Here is a 15969-nt window from a genome sequence, read left to right as displayed (position 1 = left end):
TTAATTCACTATTAACCTAAAATACTCCACCACGACGTATGTACGTATTACGGCATAGGCGCAAACGCAGTTGTTGCTCTGCCTCAGACAGGCGTTGTCAGGACCCAAAGCCAAATCAGACAGAGAAGGTGTGCTGAGCAACAGTGAAACTCTTTCACCCGTTAAAGAACAACAACTATAGTTAATGTAATAATGATCAAGGTGTTACTCAAAAGCAAGTTAAACTGAGATTATACCGACGGGGTATGTATGAGTTTGAGCGCGTGGCTGCTGTAGGAGAGCTGTGATTAGCAGTGGTGGCTAATGAATGGGAGCTCAGTGGTGTAGATGGATGATCATTGTGCGGAGGTTTCATGGTTTAAGTCACTGTCAGTGGCTCTGAAAGATGTTTAAACTATATTTGAATGCGTATGAGAGTGTATCTTTGATCAGAGCCATTGCATCTGGTCTTAGTGTGTTGGTTAGTGTCTCTAAAGCACCACTAGGGTGTTGCTGGTACTTGACATATAATATGTTTACATGCGCTTAAATGCATACTTTTATGATCCAAAATAGAATGTTTTGAGAGTTTAATGAATTTGAATCAATTATAACGATTTTCCCCAAGGTTTGTTTAATAGTGCACATGTGGAAGGTTTCTCTGCTGTCTGGGCCTTTTGTAATTAGATGAAGAGATCTGCACATCTTTGGTTATGTCCTTTTACTTTCAACCCCAAAACGTATGCCTGATGTGTAGTTAGTTATATCTATTATAAATTAAGTATAATAATCTTCAGACGGACCACATTTCTTTATGCACGTCATGAAGGCACCATATTGTTGGTTTTGACAGTGTTGCAATTTTTATTTTGCAAACTTAAGTTTCCTCAAGCTGTGTGTGCTTTTTGCTGCATAATAGCTTAGAGTTTAAGCTATCATGTATCAGTTAGCCACCGTGCATCAGCTCGAATTAAGAGTCTAAAATAACCCTTCTGTATGGTTTGTGTAGATTCATGTAATATGGCTACTACTGAAAATGCAGAGTCAGGTTTACCAGAAAATAAAGGGGATCGGGCCGACCCAGATGCAAAATACCCACTGAAAGTCCTCTACTGTGGAGGTGAGCAAATACATGAGTTTTGCACTGCATTGAAAATGCTCATTTCTAAATGAAATGTAATAATTTATAATGTTATAATTTCTGTCCTCTTTTACTTGCAGTTTGTTCCCTGCCAGTAGAGGTGAGTACATGCATAACATTAAAAAAAAAAAAATCTTCTTTTTTTATTACTTGTTTCTTGACCTATGGTGGTTGTTGTTAGAATTATTCAGTGAAAGCTTCATATGGTATGAGTATGATGGTATTAAGTGACTTAATCAAACGTTTCTCTTTGCTCTGCTAGTACTGTGAGTACATGCCTGAGCCAGCCAAATGCAAACAGTGGCTTGAGAAGAACTTTCCTGATGTGTTTGCTAAACTGACTCTTGGTAAGTGAACTTTCTTTCACAGCAACTTTCATTTAGGCCCGGTTTCACAGACAGGGCTTAGATTAAGCCTTAGTTCAATTGGGATATTTAAGTAGCTTTTATAAATGTGCTTAGAAATAAACATGACTGATGTGCATCTTGAGACAAAACAAGATATATCAGTGCAAGTTGTTTTCAGCTAAAACAGCTCAAACATGCATTTTAGTCTGGGACTAGTCTTAAGCCTTGTCTGTGAAACCGGGGGTACAAGTCACAAAAAAATGGGGGTGGGGGTGATATTTGGTCAGCACCCTTATGACATGCACTGTTGAATCAGTTTGCCAGTATTTTGCTAACCAAGTTCACTGCTGTTGTACAGGTACAGCACTCAAACAGGAAACAAGAGGAGGCGGAGGAGGCGGTGGTGGTGGTGGTGTAGGAGAAGTGCCCCCTGCAGGAGAGGAAGAGGAGAAGAAGAAACAGAAGAGAGGTTAAACATTTAATTTTATATTTAGACATCTATAAACATAAGCATTTGCATGTGCTCACGATGGTGCTCCCAAAGTGTGAATCTGCATAATTTGGCCATTGGCATTACACACATCCAAAATGTTCCTGAATCTCTTAACTGTCCAATTAAAACATTTATTAGAATTTTTTTTAAGTTTTATGTCATTGGTTATTGATATGATCTTCGATACCAGGCCACTTTAATTTTTATGTCAATATTAATTCAAGCATATCTCAGTGTTATTTTAGTATTATTTATATACTATTATAGTATTTATTGATATTTTTAATACTTTTATTTTTATATTTTCAGTTTAAGTTGGTCATTTTGCCATTTTTATTATTTTTTTATTTATATTTAGCTCATTTATTTTGATTTCAATTTTAATACTTCAACTTCATTCAAATTTCAGTTAGTTGCCAATGCAATATTTCTCATTTTTAATTTAAGTTTTAAATCTAATATTTATATTTTGTTTAATTTCAGCTTGATTTTAATTGCTGGAAATAACAGATTTTTCTCTCTCTAGCTATTTAAGTCTTTCTTATTTATTTATTTTTGTTCCCTTTGCAGGTGGAAGAGGTCAAATCAAACAGAAAAAGAAAACCGTCCCTCAAAAAATCACGATAGCAAAAATCCCTAGAGCTAAAAAGAAATATGTCACGAGGGTGTGTGGAATGGCCACTTTCGGTAAGGCTGTGATTGTAGTATTAAGTATTAAATGTTTTTCATGTATTTTTACCCTGTGGTAACTTGTTATTCTGTGGTCCACGTCAGACATCGACCTTAAGGAGGCTCAGAGGTTTTTTGCTCAGAAATTCTCCTGTGGTGCCTCAGTGACAGCAGAAGACGAAATCATCATTCAGGGAGACTTTACAGATGACATTATCGACGTCATCCAGGAAAAGTGGCCTGAGGTGAGCAAACATCCCAGATCCCAGCGGTCAATCCGACCAGATGAACCATTATCAAAGCTTTTCTTGACATGTTCTCTAATCCGACAGGTGGATGACGACAGCATCGACGATCTTGGAGAGGTCAAAAAGTGAAGCCCCATATGCACTTTTACTGAAACTGATGCGACGTGACACAGCAAACCTGGCCAAATGTACACATTGACATAAAGCCCTTTTATATCTATTTTATTTACTGTATAGAATTTCCATGGACTTGGCTTCATCCTTGGGGTTTTTCAGTTCTTGATAGCAGCTTTGTCACTTGGTTGCCAAATGTCTGGAAAGATGTGACTTAAAGCATTTCACACATGCAAACAATAGACTAATAAATTTCGGTCTCATTCGACACACTTCTGTTGTGTATTGTTTCTTTTATTGCTGAATCCAGTGCAACACTGTAGCCTTTAGTTTGATTTAGATATCCATTTTAAAAGTATATTCATTACATGTTCGCAAAAAAAAAATTTACTCACCTTCATATAGTTCCGAAACCATAAGACTTTATTTCATCTGCAAAATACAAAAGGAGATCATTTAAGGAATATCTATTAGGGTGAATTCAATACAATGACAATACACAATTGTGACTTACTTTATGGTTTCATTAAGCACACAAAAGGGTCAGCAAAATATCCATGCGGCTAAATTATAATTTTCCTAGTGCTCCAATCAGTTTTGGTGAAAACCAACCTGATTTTTAAGCCATAGTACAAAAACAAAAGAAAAATCACAGCGTTTGCATTTCTCTCCTTTGCTTCAGTCCAATAGGTGGTGGAAATCCATTTATGTTTGCCAACCTGCCATTTAAAATTTCAGAAATGCCACACATTTATTTCTACAAAAATATATCTGTTCAGAAGTTACAATGCATGCTGAATCAACGTTCTAACTCTTACACTCCTCCAATGCCACTAGTCCACAGCGGTGTACAGTAAGCAGCTCAAAGACCCCCGCTGATTAGATTCATCCCTACACTCCTGCTCAGTCTGACGGACTCTCAAATCCTCTGGTACCAATTTAATCACAATGTCCTCCATGGGGAGCAGGTCCTTCAGCGCAACAGCCCCTAGATGCTGGAACTCTCTCCCCCTGCATCTTCATGCCTTCCCACCTTCACAACTTAACAGAAAACATTTGTTTACTTGGTGTTATTGAAATGTTCTGACTGAAATTTTGCCTCGTTTCTTCAGGTATCTATGTGATCTATTTTCTCTTTATTTCTGTTCTAGTTGTTTCTGTACTTGGGTTTGTTAAAGTCCATATATGATTATTATTTAATGATTAAGTAATTAAACCAGATATGAGAGATCCGTTGGCGTGTAAAAAATACACTGGAGATTTTTTGGATGCATAGCAAACCTGCTTTGACCCATGTAAAAAATTCAAATTTAAACAAAATATATATTTTGCATGAATAAAAATAAGGTTTTTTTTTGAGCTGTGACATTTTTATAACAATAATGTCAATAATGGCCCTCACAAATTTCAGTAGAATATTGTAATGCGAAAAAAAATTTGTTCTCATTACTATAATATGGGAAGATTTTTTTTATTTTTTTTAATAAATGCCCAGATTATATTTCACCCTAAAATCAAAAGAGCTATATTTATTGGCAATAATGTCAGTAATGGCCCACACACATTTCAATAGCATACTGTAATATATACAAATATATATACAAATTATAAAAAATATAAAATTTCTAAAGAATAATTGTGTACATCAAAATAGTATTTGTACTTCAATATCTGCTTATTTTAAAAATGTTCTTTTTTATTAAATATGTGCTTAATTGTCATTATAGTATATATAACTTTATTTTATTTGAATGACTTATATTGTCATTAAATAGTCACAATGCAAAAAAATAAAAAAAAGCTTACTAATCAAAAAAGTTTTTTTTTTATTATTAAAAAATATATATAAAATATTTGGATTGAAATATAACCTGGACATTTTTTGTGAGATTTATCCAAACACTTACATCAGGAGCAAAACATGCGAAATCATGTTCAACAAAAACAAAAAGTTCTTTGTTAATTGTATTATTCAGTTTTTCATTGTATGCCCAAGTGTAAAGTATACTACTCTTAATCATTTTAATGGTGCTTTTGGAGAGTCCCAAGTTGTAGAGCGATGTGATTATTAAATTCATAAGAGGCACAAATTCCTCTTGAGACCATTTACCCATCACACCTGGGTTTTTTGTTGTCCTTGTGCATGCTTACAGCTACACCATTTGCATGAGAGCAAACATCTCAAGAACAAGTCTCATGGGAATCTTTGCCATATGAGACGAAACAGTAAAAAGATCTGAAGTTCTCTGACTTTTGTCTAGTTTCACAGCAGCATCATAATCATGAACAACTCCTCAATGTGCTGCACTTATGAAACACCCATGCTGGACCAATTCCTTCCCCCTGTAATGTTCACGGAATTCATATTGGGGCTTATGGGGAATGTCCTCGCCCTCTCGATGTTCTTCTTCCACAAGGACACCTGGAAGCCCAATTCTATTTATCTTGCCCATCTAGCTCTGGCGGACGCATTGGTCCTTTTCTGCCTTCCTTTCAGGGCCGACTACTACCGCAGGGGCAAGGACTGGGTCTACGGAGACGCTTTCTGCCGTATTTTGCTGTTTCTTCTGGCCGCCAACAGAGCCGGTGGTATTTTCTTCCTCACTGCTGTCGCTGTTGATCGATACCTGAAGATCGTCCACCCTCTCAATCGCATCAACCGCATGGGTCTGCGCTACGCCCTATGGGTCTCTGTTGGCCTGTGGGGTCTCATCATAGCCATGACTGCCTATCTCTTAACAGACAAACATTTCTACTATCTAAACAACCACACGCAGTGTGAGAGCTTCAACATCTGCTTTGGGAATAATTCACGGTTCACCTGGCACAATGTGTTCTACGTTATCCAGTTCTTCGTGCCCACGGCCATTGTAATCTTCTGCACAACCTGCATTACATGGCAGTTGAAGAGTAAGACAGTGGACACACAGGGCAAAATCAAAAGAGCAGTGCAGTTTATCTTAGCAGTGGCTGTGGTTTTCGTTATATGTTTCTTCCCAAGCAACATCTCGCGTATCGCCATGTATGTCCTGAAGCTCTGGTATAACGAGTGCCACTATTTCAGTGAGGCAAATGATGCGTTCAAAACCACTGTCTGCTTTACCTACTTCAACAGCGTGCTCAATCCCATCGTCTATTACTTTTCAAGCCCTGCGTTCAGTGGATCCTTTAGGAGAATCTTCATGAAACTTCTAGGAAAGAAAATTGAGGATTAATTGTAGTTCTGTGGCAATATTCAGGTAGACACTGGCCCTGGCCCAAATCCTAAGCTCTCACAGTTCCTCAAAAAGTGCATTCAAAGGGGGCACTGGTGAGCATGTTACTGAAGCCTAAAATGACAAATTGGACACTCTAGTCTCATGGACTTAGACACTAGCATGCAAACACAAAAAAGTTAACGTAAAGGGTGTCATTTGAGACAGGGCCACTATGTATAAAGTGGGATATATATTCATTTAAATGTAAATGATACCTGACAATATATATATATAACAAATCTATGTGAGACAAACTTCAAAAAATTATTAAATGTTACACATTATATATTGTAAACAGTTGTTGAGTTATTTCTAAACATTTATTACATATTTGTCACTGTTTGTTTGGAAAACTGACTTGTTACTAGTTATTCAATGCATCATAAATATGATTATGCAGTAAACATATTTATTTGTAATAATCTCCCTGACCTTATGACTAGCTTAATACACTTTCTACTGCATATAGGCAAAATACATCAATAAAGCATTTATTAAATATCTTCAATTGTCCTCTTAGTTTTCCTGTGTGATTCTTTTATTGGACAACACTTAATTTTATTAGCATCAGCTTAGAGCTGTTGTTCAGTTTGAGCTATAATTTCACACACATATTCTGAACAAATTTACTGCTTGCATTTATGATCTCTGTGTTTTAAATTGCCTGCTTTTATGAATTTTGGGGGGGGGGGAAACTGTAAATAAATATTCTTCTTATTAACTGATGAACAAGTTTGAATTCAATTAGGCGTTCATGCTCTTTAGACAAATATTTAACAAAATTGCAAATAAATAGTTGAACGAACAAATATTTGCAGACATAAAATTACTGTTTATGTTGTACAATCTTGAAATTTGAAAGACTGGCTTTGATCAAATTTCAGACACTTTTCTGATCTCATGAAGAACAAATTTGTGTTCTACACCCATGATGTATATATAATCCATGCAGATTTTGCAATCAGTGTGAATTTATCTATGTCTTACCACTAAAATCCAGAAGAGGGAGTGTCACAGACAGATTTTGAGCTTTGAAATGATGAGAGAAGGTGAATCCTTCAGGGTAATCATGCCATTATGAATATATGTAAAGCAGGTAACAGAATAGAGAAAGAGTTTCAGGGGAAAACTGAGAAGTGAACAAAATTATAACAAATCTAATCACAAATGAAATATAGAGAATACAATCCTGACTGCAAACCTTGATATCAGTGTTAAATCTGCATTTAATTTCTGCATTAAATCTTTCTGTTCCTTTCCTCTGAGCCTGCATTTTTGCATATGCATTTTTATATAAGATATTTTGGATGATGATCCATCTAATTTCATTGGAGAAATTTACATTATTATACAAATCACATTATGAAATAAATGTTTATCTCCAAAACACGTTGGCCACAATTGTTGGCACCCCCATAATTTTATACAAGTAAAATATCTCTGAAGTATATTCCCATTAATATTTACCTTTTTTTAGCACCCCGGGGTGACTAGGAATATGAAATTGTCTAGCTTTGACTTCTTGTTTCAAAAGTGTTTAAATATGAGGAAACACAAAGGCCAAATTCCCTTAATCATCCATCACAATGAGTAAAACCAAAGAATATAGTTCTGATGTGCATCAAAAGATTGTTGAGCATCACAAAATAGAAAGTGGCTGTAAGAAAATAGCGAAAGAATTGAAAATCCCCATTTTGACCATCAGGGCCATAATTAAGAAGTTATAATCAACTAAAGATGTTACGAATCTGCCAGGAAGAAGACGTGTGTCTATATTGTCTTAATGCACAGTGAGGAGGAAAGTTTGAGTGGCCAAAGACTCTCCAAGGATCACAGATGGAGAATTGCAGAGATTACTTGAGTCTTGGGGGTCAGAAAGCCTAAAAAAATATATATCAAACAACCCCAACATGTTGTTAGGAGGGTTTCAAGAAAAATCCTCCTCACTCCTCCAAAAATAAACTCCAGCATATTCAGTTGTCAGACATGACTGGAACTTCAAAAGGGACTGGATTCTATGGTCAGATGAAACAAAAAAGGGCTTTTTGGCAGCAAATCCACCCGATGTGTTTGGGGATAACAGGGATAAAAAGTACCCCATGCCTACGGTTAAATATACTGCTGGATCTTATATGTAGTGGGCCTATTTTTTTGCTGGGGGTCCTGGACATCTTGTTCAGATGCATGGGATTATGGATTCTAGCAAATACCAACAGACAAAAACTCAAAACCTGACTGCCTCTGCTAGAAATCTTATAATGGGCCGTGGCTGGATCTTCCATCAGGACAAAGGTCCAAAACAAACATCAAAATCAACACAAAAATGGGTAACTGAGCACAAAATGAAGCTTCTGCCATGATGGCCGTCCCAGTACCCTAAATTGAACCCTATAGAAAATGAGTGGGGTGAACTGAAGAGAAGAAGCACAAACATGAACCTGACCATGAACATGGCTACATGTTGGCTAACCTTCTTGGGAACAGTTATTGACTCATGGCTCATGCCAGACTGTGCTCTCTCCATTCAACAGCTAGCTGCTTCGTTCAAAGCGGGCTCTTATCTGTCCCTCAGAACGTTTCAAAGGGCACGGAAGCCCCGCATCGTCAGTACTCCAATTAGGCCTATTGCATATGCGTCCCCTTCAGCGCTGGTTAAAGCCCCAAGTCCCGGTTCATGCGTGGCGGTTCGGCCACCTACACATCAGGGTAAACCACGGCTGTATCAAAGCCCTGGCCCCTTGGAAAGACACCAGCTGGTACCAGTCTGGTGTAAGCATGGGTCTAGTCTCGAGGAGGAAGGTGATTTCGACGGATGCCTCCAACCTAGGTTGGGGGGCTCTGTACGGCCTCAGCCTCTGCTCAGCCTCTGGTCGAGCTCGGAGAAGCGCCTACATATCAACTGCCTCAAAATGAGAGCAGTCTTTCTAGCCCTAAAAACCTTCCTCCACAAATGGCCCAGCTGTCCTCTTTGCGCATTCCCTCCGGTCTTGAAGCTCCCTCAAGTCATTGAACGGATCAGGGAAAACAAGTGTGCAGTCCTCCTAATAGCTCCTCTCTAGCGAACCCAAACATGGTTCCCCGAGTTGATGCAGCTGCTAGAGACAGCTCCCTGGCCTATACTGCTGAGGAAGGACCTCCTCACACAGGTGGACAGGACAGTATGGCACCCCCATCCTGGGCCCTCCATGTATGGCCCCTCAAAGGGTATCCGGGGACCTCCCGGAAAGAGTCCTAAGCACTATCACCGAGGCTAGGGCTCCGTCAACGAGACGCCTCTATGCCCTTAAAGGGACACTCCACCCATTAGCATTAAGCTTTGCATTGTTAGAAACCCAGTCATACTGTTGAATGGTCGTGCAACACTCTCTCATTTTCCCCTGAGACGGGAGAAATCTGTTATTTACCTCTTACACTTCCTCCTACAATGACGCAAAAATCATAATTTTGCGTCATTGTAGGAGGAAGTGTAAGAGGGGGGGATTTCTGTTGAGACTACAGACGCTCGTTCCTCATCTTTCCCAGGGGGCGGGAACCGCTCACACTACAGACCTATCACAGATCAGTGGGTGGGACTTTACTCTCTGAAACTGAAAGCAATATCCTCCATCTTGTTTGAAGCTAAGCTAACAGGCGCTGTGGAGACAGATGTAAAGTTATGACAATAGCGGAGGAGAGTGCTCAATATGATATAGAAGAAGAGGATTTCGGAAGTCTGATGCTTGAATCAGGTGTTTGTGGCTACCTTTACAAGCCGCATTATAGCGAAGAGCAGCCGAGGCAGAAGACCTGCCTGCCGTGGACGAGGAGCCCGGACTGGCTCGAGTTAGGGCGGACTGGTGGCGCCGGTGATCTCACTATGCAACTACGAACCGCTACGAACACAGAGATAGAGTCCGTCTGCGGCAAAGAATTTCAACGATGACAATTTCTCCTGGACGAAATCTCTGAATCAGACGAGGACATGGACGTTTGTGTTGTGAACTATCCTAGTTTCGCACCGCATATGTTCTGACTGAACATCCAGGTACCATGCAATAATTCACCTTTTCGAAAGAAATACAAACGAGGAGTAATGCACTAATGAGTTCGCCAACTAACTAGACATTTTGTGTGAAATGAATTTCAAGCTCTGGTGGTAGCTAGCCTTGTAGACGGAAGAGTGATTTCTCTTATAGGCAGATATGCGCTTTCTGGATTAGTGGGAGTGGCTTGCGGAGCTGTGCAATGTGGTGCATTCTGGGAGTTGTTGTCTTTCATACAAATGCGTCCTGAAGTTATTTTTTGTCTTTCCTCGGTCACGAAGGCACCAAATTCAAAATATATTTTACATTTCGACTACATATATGACCCACTTTAAATAAAAAACAATGTTCAAATGGGTGGAATGCCCCTTTAAGTGGTCAGTGTTCACTGGCTGGTATGCAGCTCGGAACGACCTGATAATGCGCTTCCTCAAAGGGGCCAGGAGGCTTAACCCGCCTCGACCTCCCTCTATACCCACCTGGGACCCATCTACGGTCTTCAGGGCCCTTAAGGGACCTCCTTTCGAGCCGCCTCAGACGGCCGACTTAAAGCCTCTTTCGTTCTTTTTAACTTAAAGACCGCACTCTTGCTAGCCCTAGCATTGGTCAAGTGAGTGGGCAATTTACAAGCGCTCTCCATGAACGCTTCCTGCCTTGAGTTTGTGCCCAACGACTCCAAAGTCATCCTCAAACCAAGACATGGCTACGTACCCAAGGTGCTCTTCACTCTGTTCAGAGCCCAGGTCATTTCGCTATCGGCCCCCTTCAGACAGTCGGAACAGCTCTCTGTATGCTTCGGCAGCCACACAAAGGGCTCCCGCTCATGAAGCAGAGATTGTCACGATGGATAGTGGACGCTATCTCTTTAGCCTACGCCTCAATGGGCCTTCAATGCCCCATAGGCGTCAGGGCCCATTCCACAAGGGGCATGGCCTGTTCATGGGCATGGTCCAGTGGCATACCAATTGAAGACATTTGCGCGGCGGCCGGTTGGTCTTCGCCGTCCACATTTGTAAGATTTTAGGCACAAGTCCTTTCTATCTGGGAGATCTTGGCCCCTGAAGGGCCCAAACCTCTAGGTATCCCTTCGTGGGCTCCGACATCGGTCCGGTCCCCATTGGATTTTGACTTTTAGTTCTACTATAAGCCTCAGGCTTTACAGCCCCAGACGGTAGTTCAGAGCGAAGTCTCAGCTAATAGCACAGCATTTTGAAATGGGTTCCCATAGCATCTAGCGAAGCAATACGAGTGAACCGTTCTCGAAAGGGAACGTACACGGTTACTAACGTAACCTCGGTTCCCTGAGAGTAACGGGAACGAGTATTGCGTAGATGGCCGTGCTATTAAGCTTCACATTCAGGTACTGTTGCTTCAGTCGATTTAACCTGATTCCTATGGTGAAATGGACCGCTTATATAGTCAGCAGACACGCCCATTCTGGCGGGTTTCTGCACGCGCAATCGCGGCAGGAAGCGCCCTGATAGGTTTGCACGTCCTCGCCACTTCGCCATAGGTTGGTGCAGTTCCAGCAGCCCAGCCAATCAGCATGCTATACAACTCTGCACTGTGCTGGCTGTGCAGCTGCACTGCGTTTTAAAATAAAGGCTTCAATATTCTCGAGAAAAGGAATTTTCCCATAGAGTCTAGCGACGCAATACTCGTTCCCGTTACTCTCAGTGAACCGAGGGTATGTTAGTAACCGAGTACATTTTTCACCTCGAATTCCACTGTTCAACATGATTATTAGAATAAGTTGAGATAATGCTGGCTGACGGGTTCGACAGAAGCAAAATATCTTCGATTAACAACCTCATAGCTCACAGGTCTGTTTTTAAAGGTTTATATAAGTTAAAACAATTTCCCTATGTTTTTAGTTCCGGAACCCAACTGTTGCACTCTATTCATTCACTCAGATGATTTGGTGTTTCTTTCCTTACATGAAAACAGCAGTCAGAGCGTAAAAGCTGATTCCTCTCCAGTACGGATGGAGAACATCTGTAGCACAAGCCTTACATCAGAATCCATCGCTCCTGCTCACACTGACGGAAACAATTGGAAGGGAGAATATACGCCATTCCCTGAAAAAGGTGCGAAAAACATGAACAGATCACATATGATTATTAACTCCATAAGAGGCACAAATGCCCCTTGAGACCATTTACCAACCACACCTGGGGTTGTTGTCCATGCAGATGCTTACAGCTACACCCTTTGCATGTGAACAAACCAGTGATGTTACGAGGATGACACCCAGGGGTGGGCATCTGGATATGTGAGGTGGGCAAATAAAGTCTTGTATGCTTGTTAAGAAAAAAAAAAATTCAATAACATTTTGCCAGGAAAATCAATCTTCTTTTATAAAAAAAATTTTTTTCCCTTTATTTTTATAGGACAGTCACATGTAGACAGTATGAGAGATGAACACTACCATCACAATGAAAATTACAATGTAATGCTTGAATATATGGGCATCGCATCACACATTTTTTTTATTGGGTTTATTAAAAGTTATTAAACTAAAACAAATATTTTTGTGATTGTTCATTTGAATATCAAATAATCTACGATATCATTATCAACAAAAACTATGCAACAGCTGGTATTACTTTAATTCAGTTAACAGTGATCATAAGCTTACACATGTATGTAAGGTTATGATAGCGCTTATGTTAAAAGCTTAAAAATATGTTTCGGAATCTATATCGACTGATTCAGATGACAAGAAATCAGTAATTGGTATCGTCTACAAAAAAATCGAATCAGAGCATCCCTTCTCTGTAAACTCAACAATTTAACAGAGCATGAGACTCGTCTCAGGAACACACATATAGGCTACTTGTGAACACATGCATATAGAAGAAAATACAATCACTGACACACTGCTTTTACAGTAAAAGCTTTTTTCCCTCTAGTATAAAATTGTTAGTAGGGGTTTTATTTAAAAGTAAAATTGCTAGTAATGTGTCTTCAATGACATAAGCAATCATATTACTATTTCAGAGAAGTAATTAGTAAGCTGTAATGGATTTTTCTGAGTAACTTACCCAACCATCTGCCACAGATGAAGCAAAATGTCCAGCACTGACACTGGCAACATCATAACCTAACAAAATAAAACATTAATTAGAACTTAACTAACCTTGCTGCAAGGATTCTTTCCCTGTTTTCAACAAAGAAAAACTGTCCATAGCAATACCAAGCGAAGGGTAAATGACGCTTATGCCACCGCTGTGTAATGCACAATTCAGCTACATAAGTATATCCTCATATGAGGCCAAATATAGTACACAACTAAAATCAATTGAAACAAGAAAGATTTTATCTAGACATGGTTCAACAAAAATAGGTGTGTAAATTACGTTGGTAGGTTTTAAAATAAGTGCACCGTCTACCTGCACTGTTTGAATGAAAAGGTTCTGTACCCTCATTAAACAGTGACTGTTTAGGTTCCCGACTACGCCTCTTCTACGCTTGAGACCTAAATACCCAATAAAAAAATTAGAAAGAAATATAAAAGCCAATCTAAGCTAAAACATTAATTTGACTGATTTCCAATTGGATGGGCACTGCCCACCCTTGTCCACACATAGCCACGCCTCTGGAGCAAACATCTTTAAGACCAAGTCTTGGGGGAATCATTGGCATATTCAGTACTGAGACCAAACAATAAAGATCTGAAGTTCTCCGACTCTCGGCTGGTTTTACAGCAGAATAAGAATCATGGACAACTCCTCAAAGTGCTGCGCTTTCGATGCACCCATCTTGGACGAAGTCCTACCTCCTGTACTATTCGTCGAATTCATTCTTGGCCTTATGGGGAATGTCCTCGCCCTCTCGATGTTCTTCTTCCACATGGACACCTGGAAGCCCAATTCTATTTATCTAGCTCACCTGGCTGTGGCGGACTCTGTGGTCCTTTTCTGCCTTCCTTTCAGGGCCGACTACTACCGCAGGGGCAAGGACTGGGTCTACGGAGACGCTTTCTGCCGTATTTTGCTGTTTCTTCTGGCTGCCAACAGAGCTGCCGGTATTTTCTTCCTCACTGCTGTCGCTGTTGATCGATACCTGAAGATCGTCCACCCTCACAACCGCATCAACCACATGGGTCTGCGCTACGCCCTATGGGTCTCTGTTGGCCTGTGGGGTCTCATCATAGCCTTTACTGTCTACCTGTTAACAGACAAACATTTCTATTATCGAAACAACCGCACACAGTGCGAGAGCTTCAACATATGTTTGGGACACAATGCATTGTCCGACTGGCACAATTCATTCTACGTTATCCAGTTCTTTGTGCCCACGTGCATTGTTGTCTATTGTACAGCTTGTATTACGTGGCAACTGAAGAGCAAGACAGTGGACACACAGGGCAAAATCAAGAGGGCAGTGCAGTTTATTTTAGCAGTTGCTCTGGTTTTCATTATATGTTTCTTCCCAAGCAACGTCTCTCGTATCGCAGTGTGGGTGCTGAAGAGCTGGCACAACGAGTGCCACTTTTTCCGTGATGCAAATGTGGCTTTTTACACTACTGTTTGCTTTACCTACTTTAACAGCGTGCTCAATCCCATCGTTTATTATTTTTCCAGCCCTGCGTTCAGTGGATCCCTCAAGAAACTCTACATGAAACTTCTTGGAAAGAAAATGGAGGATGAGGACAGTGAGAAGTACAATCATAGTTCTGTTACAGTATCAGCTAATGTCTCTTAAACAAGTGGATTTTCACTATGTAGTTTTGACATTAAAAAGTCACATAGTTTATAATTCATAATACTTATTCTGATGTAAACAATAGCTGCTACTGCATATTCATGTAAGCACCCATTTGTGACAACCTTCATAAACATTTATAATATTTAGCAATATTCTGTCCTTGCCGTTAGACTAGACTGTCTATTTATTTAAAATAATCACCTCCACAGATGACTTCAGTAATACTTTAATAAATGTCTTTATTAGTTCCCTGTCTGATTATTTAATTTTAAAATGTACTTAAATTAACATTATATGCAAATATTCAATGACACACTTTTTTATTGTTTTATCTCTATCACTGAATGGCCCTATGTTGTCATATTTGCTATATTTTTCCATGATAAAAAAACTATTTTAAATCAGTTACTACATAAGTTGCTTAATTAGGATTGAAATATATATATATATATATATGCCTTCACTTTTTCAAGTACACATATTTAATTGAACAATAGTTAAGGCAAGTCTTTGTGTATTTGTGTATAACAAAACATTAATATTGATATTATTTGTATTGTATTAATATAATATTGTATTATATAATAATTCATATTGATTAGTAGTAATATCAAATAAAATATTATTATGGATTTAGTTATAGTATTTAGTAGCCTATTTTAATTTAATACTGTTAAAAGTTATTGATAATATCAATAATTGTTATGATTGTTTAAAGTCTTATATAGACATATAAAATGTCTATGGATATTAACATGGATTTTAATATTGAAACAGAAACGTCGTTATGAAATATTGAATTAAAAAATACGTTTTCATTCAGTGTTTTATAAACGTACAAAAGTAGCTACCAACTGACAAACAAACCCATTCATTAAAACGAACGTTTAAAGGTGTTCGTTAATTATTGCACAACACGCCGAAAGAACAAAAGACTTTGAATCGAGTTTTGTAGGACTCGCTCGTTGTGTATTTGGCGCAGGCGCGCT

The 15969-nt window shown here is 39.2% G+C and overlaps 3 protein-coding genes across 4 annotated transcripts; all 3 read left to right on the top strand.

The window, feature by feature from the left end:
- Nucleotides 1–80: 80 nt before the first annotated feature.
- On the top strand, nt 81–3263 carry denr (density-regulated protein). 2 transcript variants are annotated; one of them, XM_084104560.1, is made up of 8 exons: nt 81–243; nt 989–1099; nt 1201–1220; nt 1383–1467; nt 1826–1936; nt 2531–2647; nt 2735–2874; nt 2962–3263. In XM_084104560.1, the coding sequence occupies exons 2-8, from the start codon at nt 1000–1002 to the stop codon at nt 3004–3006; spliced, it is 618 nt and encodes a 205-aa protein (XP_083960686.1). In that variant the 5' UTR covers nt 81–243; nt 989–999; the 3' UTR covers nt 3007–3263. The 2 variants fall into 2 exon arrangements, with proteins under 2 accessions (XP_083960686.1, XP_083960687.1); XM_084104561.1 differs by having other exon boundaries at nt 91–128.
- A 2010-nt stretch (nt 3264–5273) lies between these two features.
- LOC311076933 (hydroxycarboxylic acid receptor 2-like) lies at nt 5274–6206 on the top strand (the record flags this gene model as incomplete). Its single annotated transcript, XM_084105440.1, has 1 exon — nt 5274–6206. The coding sequence occupies one exon, from the start codon at nt 5274–5276 to the stop codon at nt 6204–6206; it is 933 nt and encodes a 310-aa protein (XP_083961566.1).
- A 7784-nt stretch (nt 6207–13990) lies between these two features.
- On the top strand, nt 13991–14977 carry LOC311076340 (hydroxycarboxylic acid receptor 2-like; the record flags this gene model as incomplete). The annotated part of the gene is made up of 1 exon (XM_084104472.1): nt 13991–14977. The coding sequence occupies one exon, from the start codon at nt 13991–13993 to the stop codon at nt 14975–14977; it is 987 nt and encodes a 328-aa protein (XP_083960598.1).
- Nucleotides 14978–15969: the final 992 nt, after the last annotated feature.

Source organism: Abramis brama (genome assembly GCF_963993115.1).
Source record: "Abramis brama genome assembly, chromosome: 25".
NCBI lineage: Eukaryota > Metazoa > Chordata > Actinopteri > Cypriniformes > Leuciscidae > Abramis > Abramis brama.
This window is presented reverse-complemented; position numbering and strand designations above follow the sequence as displayed.